At 44.8% G+C, this 19,962-nt stretch overlaps 1 protein-coding gene across 1 annotated transcript in view; it reads right to left on the reverse strand.

Moving 5' to 3' along the window:
* TMCC2 (transmembrane and coiled-coil domain family 2) overlaps positions 1-19,962 on the reverse strand; it is a 524,849-nt gene that overhangs the window by 330,729 nt on the left and 174,158 nt on the right. The window contains exon 2 of the mRNA XM_086923447.1: positions 17,998-18,504. Coding sequence (XP_086779573.1) covers positions 17,998-18,504 — 507 coding nt within the window. The remainder of the gene's footprint in view (positions 1-17,997; positions 18,505-19,962) is intronic.

A 19,962-nucleotide genomic window follows, 5' to 3' on the forward strand; every position in this document is an offset into this window, starting at 1 on the left:
CTCACAGTCATGCCAAACGCATTCCCATTAACTGCCTGATCTTGTACTCTACAGACAGGCCAAGAGCTAGATGCAATGCACAGTAAAGGTGAGGTGTCAAGCGTACTGTCCACCTATTTTCTGTCAGGATTGGGGATCTCGAAAACATTACATACATGCCCCATGACCAGTCTTTTACCAGACGAAAAAGGGATTACAAAGGGGAATGGAAACTAGCGGTTAGCGAACTGTACATATATAATGAAAGAAATCTGTCCTTTGATGAATGCCCTCGGAGACATTCTAGACCGTCAGGTAACTGGAAAGTCTCAACTTGGAGACAACCCTTTAATCAAGCACCATTTTGAGTAGGCTGGATAACTTTAAGAAAGATGCAGACATCCAAGTGATCCTTCCTTTAGATTAATAGATAGAGGCACAAAAGTTAATCCAAGCATTTCTGTTAAAAGTATAATAGTATTCGTTGCCACTAGAAATGTCTTTTTGGGTGATGGGACACAGGCCATGTTTTCAGGGTATCGCCTAACATAGTGCTTAATTTCTGCAGGTGGGGCTCACCGGCACCTAATTTTGGGGCCAGCCCTTTCTTACCTCATTAAAATTTGACCTAGAGTAAAGGAGAGAAAACACAAAAGGAAGAAATACGAACAAAGTGAAAGACAGAAAAACTGTGGCAAAGAAAATAGGCAAGAAAATAAAACATGATTGAGTGAGTTAACCCCTTGCGTGCTGCTGTTGGCGTTTGGCCAACGGCAGCACTACCTCCCTAGTGCTGCCGTCAGCCAACGGCCGACGGAGCCCCGCCCACTCTTTAGAACGCTCGCACCGCGGTGGAAAAAGCACAGCGGTTAAGGCGTTAAAGGAGAAGGGAGTGTCTGGTGGCGTTGGTAAGAGGCATGAAGTGAAATCCAGACTATACAGCTTTGACAGTAGGAATCCTGACTTCAGAAAGTGCCAGCAACAGGCTTCTGAACAAAAACTTCGACTTCTGCACAGTCTTTTACCAACTAAGCACTATTTGGCACCAAATTCCTAAATAAATAAATACACAAACACACACACACACACACTCTCTCTCTCTCACTAAAAAAGTCAATGAAAGCGCTGGTTCAAATGAGTAAGACCAATGAAACTCCCCAGTTATGGTTTGTGGCACGCATAAAATAATTAACACCACTCTACCTGTTTTATGGTTTGAGCCTACCCGAAGCACGGCTGTATGGTTGCAAAGACATACTGGAGACATGTTGAAAACTTACCCAGGAATGTATTCTGTCCATTAATTACCGTTGGCTTTGTGTTTCGTACCTCACATTTGCTTGTTTTCTATTCGCTGGCTTTGTTGTAGGCCTACAAGCATGTCTTTGTCCCTCCCGTGGAGCAAACCTTGTTTACCCATACCACCTCTCTCACTGATTCCTTGTATTCTTCCACAAGTGCTCGCTTTCTGGTAACTCTTTTTCTTTTTCGTGAGGCACTCCATAAGAGTTAATGTGTTTCCAGCTGTCTCCCTTCTTATTCTAGTTCAAGAAGCAATAAACGTGCTGTATTTCTTTGACAATATTTCCTGCCCCCTATCTTTCTGAATGACCGATTATATTTATCTCTGGTCCTACCAGATCATCAATTACACTTGCCTGTGAGGAAAAATGTTCTGTATACAAGCTTGTTTGGTTTGGCCAGTGTTTTTTTACCAATAGCATAACTTAAACGATTCTCTTCCTCAATGTCATGCCCATGTCATAGACACTGGAGGTAGCGCTGTGCTGCAGAACCCACAAAATAACCATGCAGGAGTTCAGAAGTCGAATAAGCAATAAAGAGGCCTTTACATTTTGTTTTTATCTTCTCATTTTTGTTGTGCATTCAAAGAATGAGGTTAAATGTCAGGATCTGTCTTCTGACAAATTGTTGTTTATTCTTTTTGAAAGAAGCTTGGTGTTTACTTTTCTTTTTCTGACTGCAAAGTGAGAGGATTTATGTAACTATCTTGCTGGGTATTGAGAGTGTGAAAGGAAGGAATGTAGAACATCATCATCATTGTCTAGCACACAACATATAAATGCCAGTAAATGAATTGTAACAAATATTTCAAATCAGCAGCAGTTAGGAAAGTACAATAAATCAATTTTCTTTAGTAATTTTGAAGTGTGGTGGAGCAAAAATTTTAATACGATTGAAGCAAATTATTAAACTTGGTGATGCCATTTTCTACACATTATCGATTTGAGCTATAGTTTTCTCAGTAAAACTATAGGTCTGTACAAATTTAGTAGGCAGGTTGAGCATCCCCTGGTTTGCCTATGTTAGGCGGGTCGTTAAACCATTTGGTCGCCCTGAGTTGTTTACGCACCAGTAAGATATAGTTCGGAAGGCCTAGGGCCCTCTTAAAGTGTTCTGTTTGTCATTTTATAATGATAAAATCAGTTCTTGAAGGGGAACCTTATTTAGCTTTGGAGATGTCTAACTTTCATTGCAGGTTATTAAACCATTTTAGATTTAATATTTTTCATCAGCTCCTGTTGCCCAAAGGATCTTGGTCTAACATTTCAGAACTCCTGGCCTATATTTGTGATGCTATCTCCATTCCTGATACATTTCATATTGTCATTGATTGTCCATTTTTAGCCATATTAGGCATGGATCTATCCACCCACTCCTGCTACCTATGAACAAGTGAGGCATGTCTTTCCTTTCCCGCAGTTGGTAAATTCCACCACTATTTGTTTTCATTTGACACGTTTTTTATCTGAGGGTCATTCAGGGGCAATTATTTTTTTGTGACCCTGGTGTCTTGGTATTCTGTGGCTTTTTAGATCCTTTTTAATTATTTGAATTGCTGTATTTTGCTGATAGGCATTTTTATTATCTGCTATATTGTATGCTTCCATGATTTTCCTGAAAAAAATCAAATAAAGCTAATTATGCACTCATTCATTTTGTACAAATTTAGTGGTCACTTCAATGGAAACTGTGTTATGTGTAAATGGCAGTGAGTAACAACACAATGCTTTAGTAATATATTTGCAACAGTGTGCTCCAAAATATACCACCAGCTACATACTACATCCTCATACTACATCCTCACCACTTTCCTGTTGGATACACTTGTTCTTTGTGTGACACATGGATTGTTCACAATCCCTATGACTTCACTGATGTAACGTAAATGGCAGCTCCTCCACTCTAAAATTAGTTCCAGCACCACAGGTGCATGCCAATTGTGAAAAGTAATTCACGCATGCGCCCATATTGGTACATTTCTTTTCAGCTATCCTGTTTCTATGCAGGACTTATAGAAAGCAGCATACTGTAATTGGCTTCCTATTGAAGCGAGGATCACCTTTAAAGTGCTCTGCCTGACTTATAGTGCACTTTCTGGCAATGGTGCAGGAGGGGTCAAGAAACTGCTGGCCCCCTATGTCTCGGGCAGACTCTTATGCTCCTCCTCAAAGAACTTGCTTGTGGTACCTCGCTTCCGTAAGAGCAGATGGGGTGGCAGGGCCTTTTCTTCAATCGCCCCTAAGCTATGGAATACCCTTCCATGTGAAATTAAAGCTCAGCCTTCTGTTCTGCATTTTCGTAAAGCACTAAAAACATGGCTGTTTGCAAGGGCGTACCTGTAGTTACTTTTTTATTGCTTCCTTGGTTTTTTCTGTTAGGCGCCTTGATGCACTCGGGCTAAGTCGCGCGTTATAAGATTCTTTTCATTTAATTTCAAATAGCATTTGCTAAAATATCTGGTGTGCACTTCTCAGTTTTTGTCAGTGTTGACTGTTAACACTTGTGCTGATGTAATCAAAAGCAATAAAGGACATTTAATGGATCTATTGGCTACATTTATCATCTGGTTGGGACTGTATCAACCACTGTACCAACCAAATTGCAACAATGCACTACTGGATGTGATTTTCATGAGATATGAAGTGAATACTTGGAGTTAAAGAGGAAGGTTTTCAACCACTACACATTTTCGAACTCTTGGACATTATTGTTTCTGCTCAGGATAAAGACTGATTGTTACTTATAATTTTGGGACCTGTTAGTCCACAGAATTCTTTGGAACGTGGGTGGCCGCTTCACCTTTATCCATGGGAGCATTCAGAGGAATTTAGAAAGCCCTACTTACTTTACTGTTGTACGCAGAATTTAACTCAGCCATGCTCATCATTTAAGCAATAAAGGAAACGTTTGCACAGACATTACAAACAACTAGAAGAAGCACCCAATATGCTCCTTTTATCAGCAACACTCATAGCGAAAACTCGAGAAAGAAGCAGGTTTTTATAGCACTTGCGATCTAAAGGGATCCTGTTTCTATGCATTCCTACTATTTACAGATAAGAGGCTAAAGGAATAAGAAGATTGTGAGGACCAAGATTCTATTTCATTCTACTTCAATAATCAAGTTACTTCCTTTGCAAACTTGACTCGACAAAAGGTAGCAATAGCAAGCTGAGAAGGCTTACTCCAGGGTGTAGTAGAGGGTTAGCGACTCAGAGCACAGAAATATATTATGAATCTGTGTCTCTTCTAGAGAATAGGGGCTTAATGTAGAGGGCAGTATGGAATTAAACCTTCAAAATTACTCAAAGACTCTCAGTCCACGCCATGTACATATATACTCAACTTACATTCACCTTACACTCACCTGTCCCCGGACTCTCACCCTGCTGGCATCAATACAGCCCTCAGTCGCACCACAGACCATACTTTTTGGCCCCTAGGAAAATGTTTGGGAGTAACCATGGTGTACAGCATCAATAAAAACCATACATGTGCTATTGGCAAATGGTTGTTTCAAGCACACAGGCGATGTAAGTTATGGCATGTATTTATACATTTTCTCTGTGATTTTAATTTTTTTTTGTATAATGCACTTTATTCCTAACACCCACTATGCACGGTCTTCAGCTGTGCACAGCAGGGGCTGGCCACAGAGCCACGTCTGCAGCCAGGCCTAGCATCCATCCCCACATGTGTAGCCTCACTACACACCCTTTGCTGCGCATGGCATTTGGCTCTCTCCCATGCTGTCTTTTTCTTTGCCTCCATCTTCTTTCTGTCTCTGCCTCACACGCTTATGGTCTTTTTAGGTCTTGTGCCTAGAGATGCACTGTGCAGCAGTGTTCGCGCAGCAAGAGTTCTTTTGCCTGGGATTCAGAAATGGACCCTGGAATTGTACACGCTCGTGCGTGTCTTTTTACTTTTGTGGCCTGCTATTGGCCTTTGCCTGCATGTTTGTTTAAGCTAGCACACAATAGGCCAAGAGCGGACTCTTTGCTCCTCCCAAGGCCTATTGGTGTCTATCACGCGCATTCCTGCCATATGGTTTCAATTATCGTGCCCAGACACGGGCGCAATAATTGAAATCTTATGGCGTGAGCGCACGCACCACTTGCAGCTTTGTTTCCCAAAGCGTTCGATTCCAGTTTCGCGATCACTTTTTTTTTTTACGTGACTGGCTGTAGCTCTCCATTGATGGTAGTGGTCAGACACTGATCCCATGGATCTTGAGGCATCACGGTGGTATTGGTGCCCTTACATAGGAGGGGTTTGGACACAGAGATGACCACGGGGCTCCCGCTGCACTGGTACAGGGAAGGTTTATGTGAAACAGCAGTGGGTTGTACACACCTATTTATCGTGCACATTAGTACTCTTTCAACTACTGGATTTCATGAGAAATTGCAGCAGTTGTGAGGAGTGTAGGTAACGAGAATAGCGGGTTCGGTTCACACACGAGACACAGGGGTGTGTCTCTTCACACAACACAGCGAGGCGTAAGTTTAGAAAGTTTCATCAGGTGTATCAACTAACTTACAATAAATGGCACATGGTATTCATGCACACATGAATATCATAATAAGTGAAGAAACTTCTAGCAATGAGGCCAGTGATTGCATGTGCAACAAACATGATGCGAGAAAGTCGACAATCCGCTGGAGTCCCGAATGTGAAAAGAGGCTCGTGTTTCTAAAGGAAGCTGGGTGCAAGTGGAGGGGGGCGTCACAGTGCAGCCCACCCTTGTGTGTAGCACAGGAAACAAAGGAGTTCTGCACAATGCCCCTTCCCTCTCCATGCTCCGCAGCCCCCATATAGTCTGACAGCCATGCGGGTGCACTGGCAACATGGCGGGGTATGCCCCCCCTCCCGTCCGCCTCCCACCTGCCCCGTTGCAGAGACGCCTCCATGTTTGACTGACCAAAAGGCTGTTCCTTTTGATTGGGTTAAACGTCTGAGTTGCCCCTGAGGATGTGCGAAATTCTTGCAATGCATTGGGTTATAAACTTCACATCATTTGATGAATTTGTAATTGAAAATCTAAATTACTATTCTGCATAATAAATAAGAAAACGGTTTACATTGGATAAACTTTGACCTACGGTGATTTTATCATCTGATTTGGTGGTGGTTGCACCTTCGGACTGATAACATTTCGATTCATCCACATCACAATGGAAGGAAAAAAAGCTCCCCCGCCCACATTCTTATTAAAGATCTGGAATCTAATTGCTCCCCAACCTACTTTCCAGATCAGCGTATACTGTGATTTGACTTGTATACTCTGTGTGTGTTGCTCAGTCACCCCCATCCTCATGTACTGCCTGCTTGTCCCCCTGAATGAAGAAAAGTCTCTTTCTAGGTCCGCATGTAGTGTTAAGAGGCCACAATTCAGGTACACCCAAAGATCTTTCTTATAGCTGGACGGGCAGATACATGCCCCCTTGGGGAGCCCCATGTCACCCACCTCAGGCACTCTCTTCACCATCTGACACTGAGGAGTCCCTCCTGAGTTTGCAGTCCTGAATTGGAGGGGTGCAAGGAGTTGGGGCAGCTTGTTCCAGTCAGGTTTGTGCTAATTGACCACGGCCAAATGTCGAGGGAGCAGGGGAACGTTTCAGTGCGTCACCGAAGTTGGACATTTCACTGGTCCTGTTTACCCCAGATGGCGACTGTCAAACACTTGCAATCCAAAAGGCTGTGGGACCCAGACACGGTTTTCCTGCTGGGCATAGTATCATCGTTGGCATCCTTTTCCATCCCCCCAACATAATATACATTTCCCATAAATAAACACACAACACATTTTAGGTTTGGGTAAAGTGGCTGCAGGTTTATTACATACACCGTTATGCAATAGGTGGGTTATCTTACGGGCGATCAAGGGCAGGCAACCAACTGGGCCGCCTGCCCGCCTGATGAGCCAGGCAGCACTGAGGCAAACCCCGCCTATGCTGACATTACTAGTGATCCTCTTCCGGATCACGTGACCGTTGGTCCATTACTCATACCCCTTTCAGGGCGTAGCGTCGCATAGCAAACCCCCCGGTTGTTCATGCCCACAACCGCCCGAAGGACTAGCGGGGCGCCAACACGGTTTCAAGGACCCTCCCATGAGGCTCCTCGGATTTGGCACTGGCACCCACCTTGGTGCCGCGCAGAGGTACCCTTCTGTACCCCTTTGCTTCCAGAACGCCCTATAACTCCGCCACAGCTCTGGAGGCGGCCACCGTTGCCGCCAGAGCCACCACCACAACAGCTATAGTCTTACCCGCAACTTCTCCTCTCTAGAGCCTCCTGCAAATCTAGATGGAAGAGAACCATCCCTACTGGTTATAGATGACCCCATCTATATCCCAATAGCCCTCGACATTAGCCAGGGTCAGCTAGTGTCTGATGAAACAAAAGGCCCTTCTGGCCTGTGAAGTTGTGCCAAGAACTATTCACCCTCATGCGGAAAAGTTCCACTGCATCACATGCCTCTGCCCCGTGCCAACTCTGGGCGGGAAGAAAGCAGACACCATGGCTCACATTGCCCCATCTATCTGCTGATCCCACCTAGCTGCCGTCCTTCTAGCCCCGTGTGTGCCTGAACACCTGCGTGCCACAACTATGGATCATCAGCCCACTTGCTAGGTGACCACTCCTCCACCCGCCTGCCTACTTTGGCTATTATGGCGAGATGGATTATACTTAACCTTTGAACAGTCCCTTTGCTTGCTAAATCATGACACACAGGAGTGTTCATAACTAGAAGTTTGTGACAATGGGCAAGGGGCCCTCCTGCCCTTACCATGTAACCCTTATTCCTTATGGGAATTATGCCAGTTCAGTTCCCTCTGTGGTGGAACCCCCTAGGCATACCAGCTTAGAGAATCTGTCTGATTTAAGCAGTGCACACTGTCTGCAATATGGTCCCAACATTAAGGATTGACTAAGGCCTACTTTACCCCATTCTAGAATACTCCCAGATAGGGGTGGCGGTGGGGATACCCACTGCCAACCTGGAGCATCCCCAGCCTGGACAAATTACCTGCTCCGCTAAAGTTTAGTTTTAGTTAAACACTGGACGTGCCAAATGTTCTATTGACATGGTATCCCATTGTGCTTGACACCTTGCTAACCCATTTATTGGGTCGGCAACACACTATGATGGCTGACTGCATCCCCACCAAACGTGGTAAAAGTGTTGGTATCCCAGGTTCATGCTAGCTGCAGTACACTTCCAGTGGATCCGTTGGATACCACAAACCGCATTGGTCATCAGAACCTTAAGAAGCACCCAATTCTCACCTCGGCGTACCTCTAAATGATAGTGGCTTCACCCAGGTGTAAGGCCAGAGCCACCCCTCTTAAACCTATTTACTGGTTTTTGCTACTCTTATGGTTGAAGCTCTGTGTTTGGGGCATAATGTTGCTGAAGAGCCGTTGTCTGTTACCCACTTGCTGATACGTATCTATCACTAACTGCCCTTACTTGGATTGGAGGAATGCTGGAATCTTCCTAAGGACTGTAGACTTGATACTCCCACGTAGTTTTACCCCATAAGTTAGGGAAAACCCAAGTAGTAATCAGGCCCTTCATGGTACATCTACCCCAGCGTAGACTATCAACGTATTTGGTACACCTGAGCAGGAGATGCCCCTTCAAGTCTCAGGTTCTAACTCATAGAAGGATAACCCAGGGGGCAGACAAGTCTGTGGGAACCAGACGGGAACATTCAGTGCAAATAACTGCCCTTTCCTGAATATTGAGAATGCTGAATGGTCAATAATAGAGTATATCTGGACCTGTTTCTATATGGTGCCAGCAGATGTTCCTCATAAAGGGCTAGGCTTTGGTTTGGTACTAAGCTCAGTGTGCTGTTGGCTGGTATTTTGCGGTTTTGTACATTGCCTCCAAATATATAATACAAGGCCACACTACACCTACAACACGCCAGTACCAATGGCTTAACAATGCTTGTTAGTTGTATAGTATAACTGAAGCCACAATTCTGGCTTCGCTGCGTAGCATATTGAAAATGCTTCCATTCTGAAATGGTGGGACTGTCACCTTTCTGTGTTAAACAAGCATTAAGTGTCTCTCTTCAATGAATAGCAAGCTCGCCCTTGGCTTGTGCAGCAGGCACAGCATCGCAATGCAACCAATGTTATACTAAATAACTTGGCATGAAGGTAGTGCCATGTTAATGTTCCTTACGTGACACCCCACAGAGCGCTTTGAGAACAGTCTACACCATGCAAAGTTGTGCCTTCTCAAATTCCAAGCCGCTCCCTAGACCGAGGGTCACCGCATAGTGCCCACTGCTACTCACCGCGAGACCCCGCCTCGCACGCAGTAATACTTGAATCACACTTCATTCTTGCGTTCAGTCGATTCCACTTACACTAACAAAGTGTGGGAATGGGGGCCCTCCTTGATGACGAGACTGAAGGCACATTTGCCCGCGCAAGAACCGTCTGCCGGGAAACATTCCCCAGTGATGGAGCGTTGATGAGTAATCGTAAGACCCATCGAGTCAGCAAAGCACGGGAAGTGCAGTGCCTCCTGCCCCAGTGCCGCGGCCAATTCCACAGAAATAAACGTGGTGGGAGGGGGAGGTTACGCGGCCCTCCCCGTCCTGCAACATCAGGCCTGCGCAGGCCCGAGCACAGGCCCCACCCTGCTTAACGCACTGTTGCTTGGAACAAACCACAAGGCCAAATACATTTCGGGGGGATGCCGCCAAGCCGTTGTTGGTTCTCCTCACAAGCACATCATGTGTGCGACGGCCGCCATTACTGAGAGCGAGCACATAGCATTTAAAAGCAAGCATCGATATATTGCAAACAAACGGATAGCCGGACGCAGCCGTGCCAAATCCAAGGAGAACATGCTATGTTTTAAAGCCCCCTGAGGGGAGATGCACAGTTCCTGCCTACTTCGAAACCAACACAACTAAAGAGAGGTGGACCTCTCTTGAGCGCCCCACCTTGTCCCCACTGCCCTGCATGAGTGCTGGGGGAGGGGGGAGGTAGGGAAACAATGACCAACTGAGGGGTCACTCGTGACACCGATTGGGTCGATTGACCAGACAGAACTGGCATTGAAACAATGAAACCGGCATGGTCCACAATATAACTCTGGCGCCATGAGGCGGTCTTGAACAAGGACCGGTGGACAGCGAGTCATCAGATTGTCAATGAACTATTGATGGATTTGAGACAAAGGCACCATCCAAACCACTGAAATAACGCCAGCAAGAACAGTTCTATGAAAGAAAAGCATTGAATGAATCGCTCCTCAAAGTCAAAGGACAAATACCCTGTCTGGTTACCACCAAGGCAAACGTACCGCAATGTCAAAAACAAGGTTGGTGGAGGGTCTAAGGGGAAAATTATTTAAAGACCAAAGGACAGACAAACCCCTTATTCACAGTATAACAATACAAAAAGGACTGTCAATGGTCTGTACAACTAATGGGGGCAAAGAAAAGAAAAATGTGACGGACTCTGTGTCTACCTGTAAGGTGTGTACAACAAAAAGGAAATGAATCCCATCAGCCCACCCATATGGCAGAGCTTCATCATCTGGGATAGAACCAAAGATGGTCCGGTTAAGGAGCCACACACCTGTTGGAATTATGTGCTTCTCCAAACCCCAGGAACCACCAGTGATGGATCGTACCAAAAATCAAAACAGTTTGAGATGGTGTGGGATATTAAATTGCAGTGAGAAAATAATCAAAAAGTGAGATGTAAAATTGGCTACCATGATTTAAGGAAAAGTTTATTAGGGAAAATCATGGTGTCAAGATTAAAATGAGTGTGAGACAGTTTGAAATAATAACTGTCTGTTAAGGATGGTATTTGGTCAACATGTTTCAGCCATTGTAGGAAAGTTTAAGCCTACCCGGTTTTCGTCAGGACCTCTTGAACACTACTGCAATAAAGCTTGACCTAAGCTTAGTGAAAAAAGCAAAAATTAACACAAATTAATGATACAAAACATCCTACCGTACAATGGATTTTCCAGACGGGGGATGTCTCAGCCTCGGCTTAGGATCAGTCCAGGGGTACCGACGGTCAGAGTGAGGCCTCCAACCCTGAGCAGTGGCCAGAAAGAGGTGAGGCTTTCTCCCAAGCATTTTTGGGAAAGAATCCTAAATACTTTATGAAACAAACATCCCCCGTGTGGAAAATCCATTGTTTATTTGCCCCCATTAGTTGTACAGACCATTGACAGTCCTTTTTGTATTGTTTTAAACGCACCGCAATGCCCACTGGAGGCAGAGTAAGGATTAGTTACTTACCTGTAATCCTAGTTCTCATCTAGGGGTTTACTCATCAAAGTCATAAGCTATATGCAGGTCAACTTCAAAAAGTCAGTACTCAATCCTTCCCAACGGATTTACTACCTGGGCACTTCCCTGGACTCCGTGCAAGCAAGCGTGTGTCCTTCGGAGGCGAGGTTGTCATCCATGCTCCTGAAATGTCAACTCCTGCTGGACACTCAGTCCCACAGCCAGACAAGTGTCATCTCTCATGGGATCGATGGCCTCGTGCATCTACATCGTGCCCAATGCATGCCTTCACATGAGGCCCCTGCAGCAAGCTCTCGAGGATCAATGGTCTCAGAGATCAGGTCACTGGGAAGACCGTGTTTCTCTCCAACAAGAAGCCAGAGACTCCATCAGATGGTGGATGAAACGTTCCCACCTTCTTCAGGGAGTTCCATTTCATCGACCTCCTCCATCTCAGTCAGTGGTCACGGATGCATCTCTGCAGGGCTGGGGGGCTCATATGGACCAGCTTCAAGTCCAACGTCTCTGGTCTGAAGTGGAGCGAGGCTACCACATCAACTTCCTGGAGCTTCGTGCCGTTTATCTGGCGCACCAACTACATTCAGGTTCAGACGGACAACACGACAACCATGTTCTATCTGAACAAGCAGGGTGGCACCAGGTCTCGAGTTCTATCCCTGGACGCCCAAGCCATTTGGTACTGGCTTCTGGCACGAGGGCTATCCATCGTGTCAGTTCATCTACCAGGTCTCCAGAATGTCCAGGTGGATGGTCTAAGCAGAGACTTCGTAGAAGCGCATGACTGGGTGCTCAACGAAGAGGTTGCACAGGAGGTTTTTCAACAATGGGACGTACCAGAGATAGACCTGTTTGCAGACACGGCAAATGCAAAATGCCCCGTCTTCGCGTCCAGGTTCCCCCAGCAGGGCTCACGGGGGAACGCTCTTTTGATCAGCTGGTCGCAGATATTACTGTACGCTTTTCCTACCCTGCCTCTGATCCCGGGGTGATTCAGAAATTCTACAGGACCAACACCAAGATGATCCTGATAGCGCCAGAGTGGCCGCGCCAGTGGTAGTACCCGGATGTCCTCCAGCTGTCGGAAGTCCCTCATCGGAGACTTCCTTGCCGTCCAGACTTGTTGACCAAGGATGAAGGGAGGGTGTTTCACCCCAACCTTCCTTCCCTTCGCTTGACGGCATGGCTCTGGGGTCATCCAGTATGGCCACCTAGACCTTTCAGCAGACTGCATGAACATTCTGATGGAGTCCAAGAGACCCTCCACTAGAAAGTCATATGCTTTTAAATGGAAGAGATTTTTCATGTGGTGTCTTGACAATTCTCTTGATCCTATTCACGGTCAGGAGCAGGTGATTCTACCCTACCTATTGCATTTAGCAAAGTCAGGCCTAAAGTACCCCTCCATCAGGGTTCACTTAGCGGCAATCACAGCCTATAGGAAGTCGCCTTCTCAGACCTCATTCTTCCTAATGCCTGTGGTCAAAGATTTCTTGGAGGGGCTTAAGAAAGTGTTTTCACCAGTGAGGTCCCCCCTCCTCCCTGGGAGCCCAACCTTCTGCTCACTAAATTGATGGGTGCTCCTTTTGAGCCTATCCACAAAGCTTCTTTGCAGCACTTGACCTGGAAAGCTTCTTTTTTAGTGGCTATCACTTCTGCCCATAGGGTTAGCAAAATCGAAGCCCTGTGTTGTAAGGAACCCTACACAGTGTTTCACGCCAACAGGGTGGTGCTGAGAACGCACCCAGGCTTTCTGCCCAAGGTAGTCTCAGACTTTCATATCAATCAGTCTATCACCCTGCCTACCTTTTTTCCTCAACCTACCACTCCCTCGGAGAGGTCTTTACACTCTGTAGATCTCCGGAGGGTTCTAAAATTTTACCTGGCAATAACCCTTCCACTTAGGAAGTCTGACCGGCTCTTTGTAAACTATGGGTCAACTAATACCGGTCTGTCAGCCTCAAAAAGATGCATTTCTCGCTGGATTGTCTCCTGTATAGCTCTGTCTTACCAACTAGCTAACAAGGCTTTACAGGGTAGACCTCATGCACACTCTACTAGAGGAAAAGCTCCTACTACGGCTCTCCTTCGTAACATTCCAATCTCTGAGATTTGCAAAGCGGCTACATGGCGTTCAGTACATACCTTTACCCGCCATTATTGCCTAGATTCAGATGCACAGGCCGATGTCCAAGTGGGACAGGCCTCGTTGAGGAATTTATTTGCATAACTGCATTTTAAATGTGAAGTTGATTTACTGTATAGATATTTGCTCATCCGCGAGGCTTTGGGTATGGGCTTGCTAATCTATTCATAGATTATGACTATTGATGAGTATCCCCTGGATGAGAAGGATTAGTTACTTACCTGTAATCCTAGTTCTCATCCAGGGGTATACTCATCAAAGTCATAAGCTCCCACCCACCTCTGCGGACGAGCATTATGGTACAGTCATGAGATGTTACTAAAGATTTACTCAGGTGTTTTGCACCTCCAAAAAGAACTGACCCAACTGCCACCTGTGGTGCATCATGGGAGCAGGGGGTCACCTTCAGGTCTTAAAGGCACGGTACCCCTACTCTAATGCCTTAAAGGCAAGGTGTCAGTTTCTCTTTGTTTCTTTATGCTCTACTGCAGCCTACTGGCAAATGCCTGCAATTACAGGTTTTCCTATGGCAATAAAGCATTGTTGTATGCAAATGATTACTGCTCTCTTTCTTCCTTAGGGGTTGGGAGAGTACAACTCTGTGTATGCTAATTCATGTAATTTTCAGCAGTTTTGAAACAGTTTGGAAAATATTCTAGACTGCAAATATATGTCTTCACATATGCATATATATATATATATATATATATATATATATATATGTGAACAAGCTCCCGAGTGGAGTGAAATGCGTCGTCTTTCTATTGACTAAAACGTCATCCTGCAACTCACTTGAGGAGTGATTCTTTTCTTGTTCATTGCTCGCTGCATTGAAAGAGACTTTTTGGAGGTCCATACCTGTTTGGTTCCGCCGATTTTTGACGGAACAGGAGTGTTTCTTCATATATATATATATATATATATATATATATATATATATATATATTTTATTATTATTTTTTTCTATATGCTCCGGGATTTCGCACATGGGCGGGGATAATTCATAGCTTATGACTATTGATGAGTATCCCCTGGATGAGAACAAACAATTTCTGATCTGGAGCTATTCACGGCGACACATACCTAGAGACGCCCAAATTGCGCAAAACTAGAATCAGCATACACCCGCGCTACATACAGCAAGGTTCTACGGAATACCTACCAATTGTGCGACTATATGCCAGGATTCATGTCAGGCTGCCACTTCCTATTGCACCACACCTTGCTCCTGCTGTGCTGCCAATCGTAGTAACACCACAATGAACCCAAGCGTGATAATTCTCCTTTTGCCTCCTGCCGCCTCTGGGGTGCTGGTGTTGCCTCTACCTGGCCCATCTGCCTGGTGTCTGGTTTCCCAAAGGCTCTCCCTAGAAAGCCCCACTGCAGGGAGCCTCACTGTAGTATTCCTGCCTTTACCGGGATGTTCCGGACTGTCCCCGGACTGCTGAATGCTCCCGCTGCTCTGCTCTGTTCCGCGGCTCTACTGAGAGCTCCTCTGCGGCTCCTGCCGCCACCAGGTCATTCCCGCGTTTACCGCGTTTGCCCGCGGCCGCAAGGGAAACCGCCCTGGGACTCGGGAGAGATGCGAAGCGAAGCACATAAAGCGTCCCTTCTTACTCCCGGTTCGAACCGGCTTCCAAGACGGCTCCCAGATCCGGCGAGGACCTCAGGAGCTTCTCGTCGTAGGTCGTATCCCGCAGCTCGCAACTGGCGACTGACATCTCACGGCTCACAGCTCACTACTGCACTCTAGTGGCAAGTGGGGGTGAATGCATGTAAGGCCTTGCTGGTGATGAGGAGCAGGGCAGCATTTTTGCCACAAGTCATGACACCATGTCAAGATGGGCAATCCATCACACGTGCAGCGTTCTTTGCTCCGCCTCATCGCTTGAAAGAAGGGGAGAGACTCCATCCACAAAAGAGCCTTAAGCTTTTACATTGATCGCACTATGGACCACTGGGTAGACAATCAGCATTTGTGGTGCTCTCCCGGGATGTGCAGAAAAGGACTTTGTCAATTTGGATAGATCGTCCTCTACATTATGATATGCTACACTTAGCAGACAAGCAGCTTCCAGAAGGACTGAAGGCTCATTCCACCAGGGCCAAGGTTGCTATCACTGCGTTGGCACGTGGAGTGCCCACATGACACCTGACAGACCGCAACATGGGTGTCACTGTACACATTCACAAAGCACTGCTGCCTTGACATTCATATTCAGTGGTAGGGCATTTTGCCAGTTCGCTCATGCAGCCCTTTTTGGTTGAGCCCACCTAGGGGTATGTACTTCTTTGGTATCCATTCTAAAGGGGAGGAATCTGCAGGTAGCAGTATCCATCAGAACAACTTACTAACCTCTGGTAAAGCTCTTTCTGGTGGGTACTTGTGATATGGGAGAGCCCAACAGAAGACTTCAGGCCGCACCACTGGGGTTGAAGGTTAAAATAAAGTTATTTATTTAAGATTTAAACTTATAATCAAATAAAGGATCATTCTGAAATACAGGCTTTCATATAGGACGGTTGGACATTTGCAGATTTTTTTTAAAATAATAAACACAAATATACTGCCCAAAGTGTGTTTCATCAATAAAAGGATACAGTGTGTATTGGTTGCAAAAATGTTATTGCTGCACTGAGATGCTATATCAAGCAGTCAATGACCAATCATATTAGTATATAGGAAAGTCTAATGATATGGCTTACAGTCAAACAAACAGTGGTCTCCTACCTGAAGAAAACGTGGTGAGACAACCATGAAAAGCAATCTTATTTTAAAATAAAATACTAACTGTAATGACTGGGATTTGCAGTGGTAAATTATTCACCAAATGCATGAACAGCACTTATCAACATTCAATATGCAAATACATGTATGACAGCCACCCTCCGAAGACCGTTTCTTTGCAGTACAACTTATTAATTGTCATTATACATAAATAGTCTCCATACACGGATTTCTCAGCTGTGAATACGTTTCTATAAGTACAACTCATTGGAAGATTTTCAAAGCCAATAGGTTGGGCCTTAATGAGCTAAAATAACTTTTGTTAATTGCATGTATTGTTCAAGCATGTAATTGCATGTGATGTTCGAGCTCGTTATTGCATGAGTTACCTCAGTAAAGCCAGACCTACTGACTTTGGTGATAATGATGAAGGTTGTAAAGCATTAATAACGGTGGTTATGGGGTGGTATTGGTCATGGTGGTATTGGTTTTGATGGTATCAGTGAAAATTATGATAGTGACAATGTTCGTATTGGAGAAGGAAGTGGTGGTCGTAATGGTAATGGGTGGTGCCATGGTAGTGATCATAATGATATATGCGGCAGTGTTGGTAATGGTGTTCATCACAGTAAAGGTGTTGGTGGTAATGGTGGTGCTAGCGATGCTGGTAGCATTGGTGGTACTCGTGGTGCTAGTGGTTATAACGGTAATAGTAAAGTGAATGGTAAATGTGGAGTTAATGGTATTAGCATTAACTGTCAGTAAAGTAAAACAAATAAATAAAAATCTATCTGCAAGGAGGAAAAGCATGAAGTGAAGAGATTCAGCTCCAGTGTCTGCTGAGGGCAGAGGTGCAGCACCATTCCTGGCTGCTGCCCTAATAGCAAGAGGGTGGTAAGGGAAAGGGGGAGGAGTGGGGAAGCAAAGAGAGAACTCCTGTGGCGCTCCTGGGATGGCAAAGGTAGAGGCAACAGTGGCAGGGCGAGAGAAGTCAATGGCATATGGAAGGAGGAGGGAAAGCAAGTAAAGGGAAATTGTATTTGCTCATCGAGATACTGAACTCCAAGGCTACTGCCCTATGTTTCACAAGGGTTGAGACATTAGGGAGGCCATCTTTGAGTCAGGCATCATGAGCTGTAATATGAGGTTTTCACCCAAATGCTAAGATTTTTGTTTTAAATTGCTCTAGTGGGAAGAAACGAGGATTGCTTTATATACATATAATGCTTTTATAACAAATAATTGTACATATGATGACAGAGTTCACTTTTTAGATGTAAAATGCTCTCTAGTACATTATAACGCAAGTGCTTCTTGAATGGCGTAATGATACAAAAAACAGCTAATAGCACGAGGTGAGCGAGTGTACTTTTGTGGAAGATACCAAAATATAAATGTATGTGTTAAAAAAATTAGTAGCAACATAAAAAGCTTTCTGTAGCTAGACCTAAAAACAGGTTCATTGTTAGAAGAGGAAAATGGACTAGCACAACCATTCCTACTAATAAGAGCTGTGTTTGAATCCTAAGTCTTACCTTCTCAGGAGTCTGGTCTATTTCTTCGTTCACCAGGCATGCCGGTGAAGAGTCAGCAGTCAGAAGTGTGGTGTCAGTAGTAGAAGATGAACGCGGCCTTCCCTGATGTTGGTGCAGTATGGCTGTAAGGCTGCTGTCTTGAGGGGCCTTTCGAATGGAATGGGGACTCCCCTTTTGGGGCTCAGATGGCCCACTCTTGCTCCTGCGACTACTGCTGTGGAGGCTTGTCCCTCTCTTGATGGAAGGACGTGAGCGTATCTGCTGCAGCACCCGATTGAAGGCTGTGGGGCGGGCTGGGAGATCATGGAGAGACACTGCATATGATACTCTGTGCATCTCGGGAGAGCGCTCTTTCTCATCTGGTGACTCATGGTCAGACATGCCATACTGGTGTTGATATGATTCCTGTGAGCTGTGATGCTCCCGTTCTCTGGACCTACGACGGCTATGGAAAAGATGCTTCAGCCCATGTCCAAACATAGATCCTTCTGAGAGCTGTTGAATTTTCTATACAGAAAACAAAAAGTGAAGGGAAAGAATATAATTACAAATACTGTTAATTATGCCATCACTACATCCACATAGCTCAAAGAGACCTACTATTTGAGAAATTCGCTGATGAACACCAAAGTAAAAAACTTAAAATAACATAGGCGCAGATGTTATTCTGGCCTAACAGTATTGCTTTCTCTGTATGACATATTAATGAATCTTTTATTGTTTATATCAGTTGCTAAACCAGTTGGCTAAAACACTACAGCTATGTAAATGATAGCCACAATTAGGGTCTGCTTTTTTAAAGATGTGCACTAACAGCTCATGTCTATTTAATTTTTTACCCAGGGATTTATGTGTACAGTAAGAGTTGCATAGTCGGTTATGATCCATCAAAGATCCATTCAAGTACTGTGTCATTGATGTTTAGGGCAGTCTATTAGAGAGGTATATCAATGCAGTAGATCACATTTAAACAGTCAAATGAAAAGATGCAAGTTACAGTATCCCATTCAAAGTTCTACATTTGGTTTGCCTGACAAACGTCTAGGGTGGTGACTAGGTGTATGTGTCAAGAAGAGTGGATGGATTGGGGGTCGGTCTGGACTTCTAGATGGAAATTGAGGTCTCCTATGAGGATGAAAGTACTGATGTCAACATCTAGGTGAGCGATGAGTCTATAATGGTGCTTCCAAAGACAGGGATCTGTGGGGCAGTAGACTATGGTTCAACCCAGGGTGAAGTGTGCTGTGATTTGTAATTTAAAGGAGGTGATCCTTGTATGGTGGCCACCATATTAAGACATCCCATCAAACGCATGGAATGAACAAGCATACTCAGATATCTGTTCGCAGAGGAAGATGTGAGAAATATAAAGTACAAGCACAATAACATTTCCGCAACATTATTTTTGGTCTCCCAAGTTTGAGAGACGAGTGACCGCATTAACAAAAGTTAATGTTCTTTAAGTCTTTTTGAAAGTTGTTTGTAGCTGCCTCTATGCTGCTTCCTACTCATATATAAATTAAATGACAATAAACACGATGAATGAGAAGGCTAGTTTATGTCAAGGTTGTCCTGGCTCAAGTTCCGTGAAGACTTCAATATATCATTCAATAAATTTGCCATCACGTTTAAATAGAATGCTTTATATGAAAAACAAATGAGTTGCTTAAACCACAAGCAAGGCATTATCTCCTTGTAAAGGACCTGCTTGGGAAAAAACAATGGATGTTACTGGATCATAAAATACTTTGATTCTCCCCTCTACCCCTTATCCACACACTTCCCTCTTTTGCCCTTATTTTCTCTTTCCCCTACCAGCCTGTGGTTGTAGGTGGGTGTATGTGTTGACATTTACTACTTTGATATAACAGATTTGAATGATACAGTCTTTCAGATATTCTGCCATCGTGGTGATAGATTATTGTTCAAGAAGGAAAACAGACTTTGTCACAGTGGTCAGTAGAG

Source organism: Lissotriton vulgaris, chromosome 5 (genome assembly GCF_964263255.1).
Source record: "Lissotriton vulgaris chromosome 5, aLisVul1.2, whole genome shotgun sequence".
Lineage (NCBI taxonomy): Eukaryota > Metazoa > Chordata > Amphibia > Caudata > Salamandridae > Lissotriton > Lissotriton vulgaris.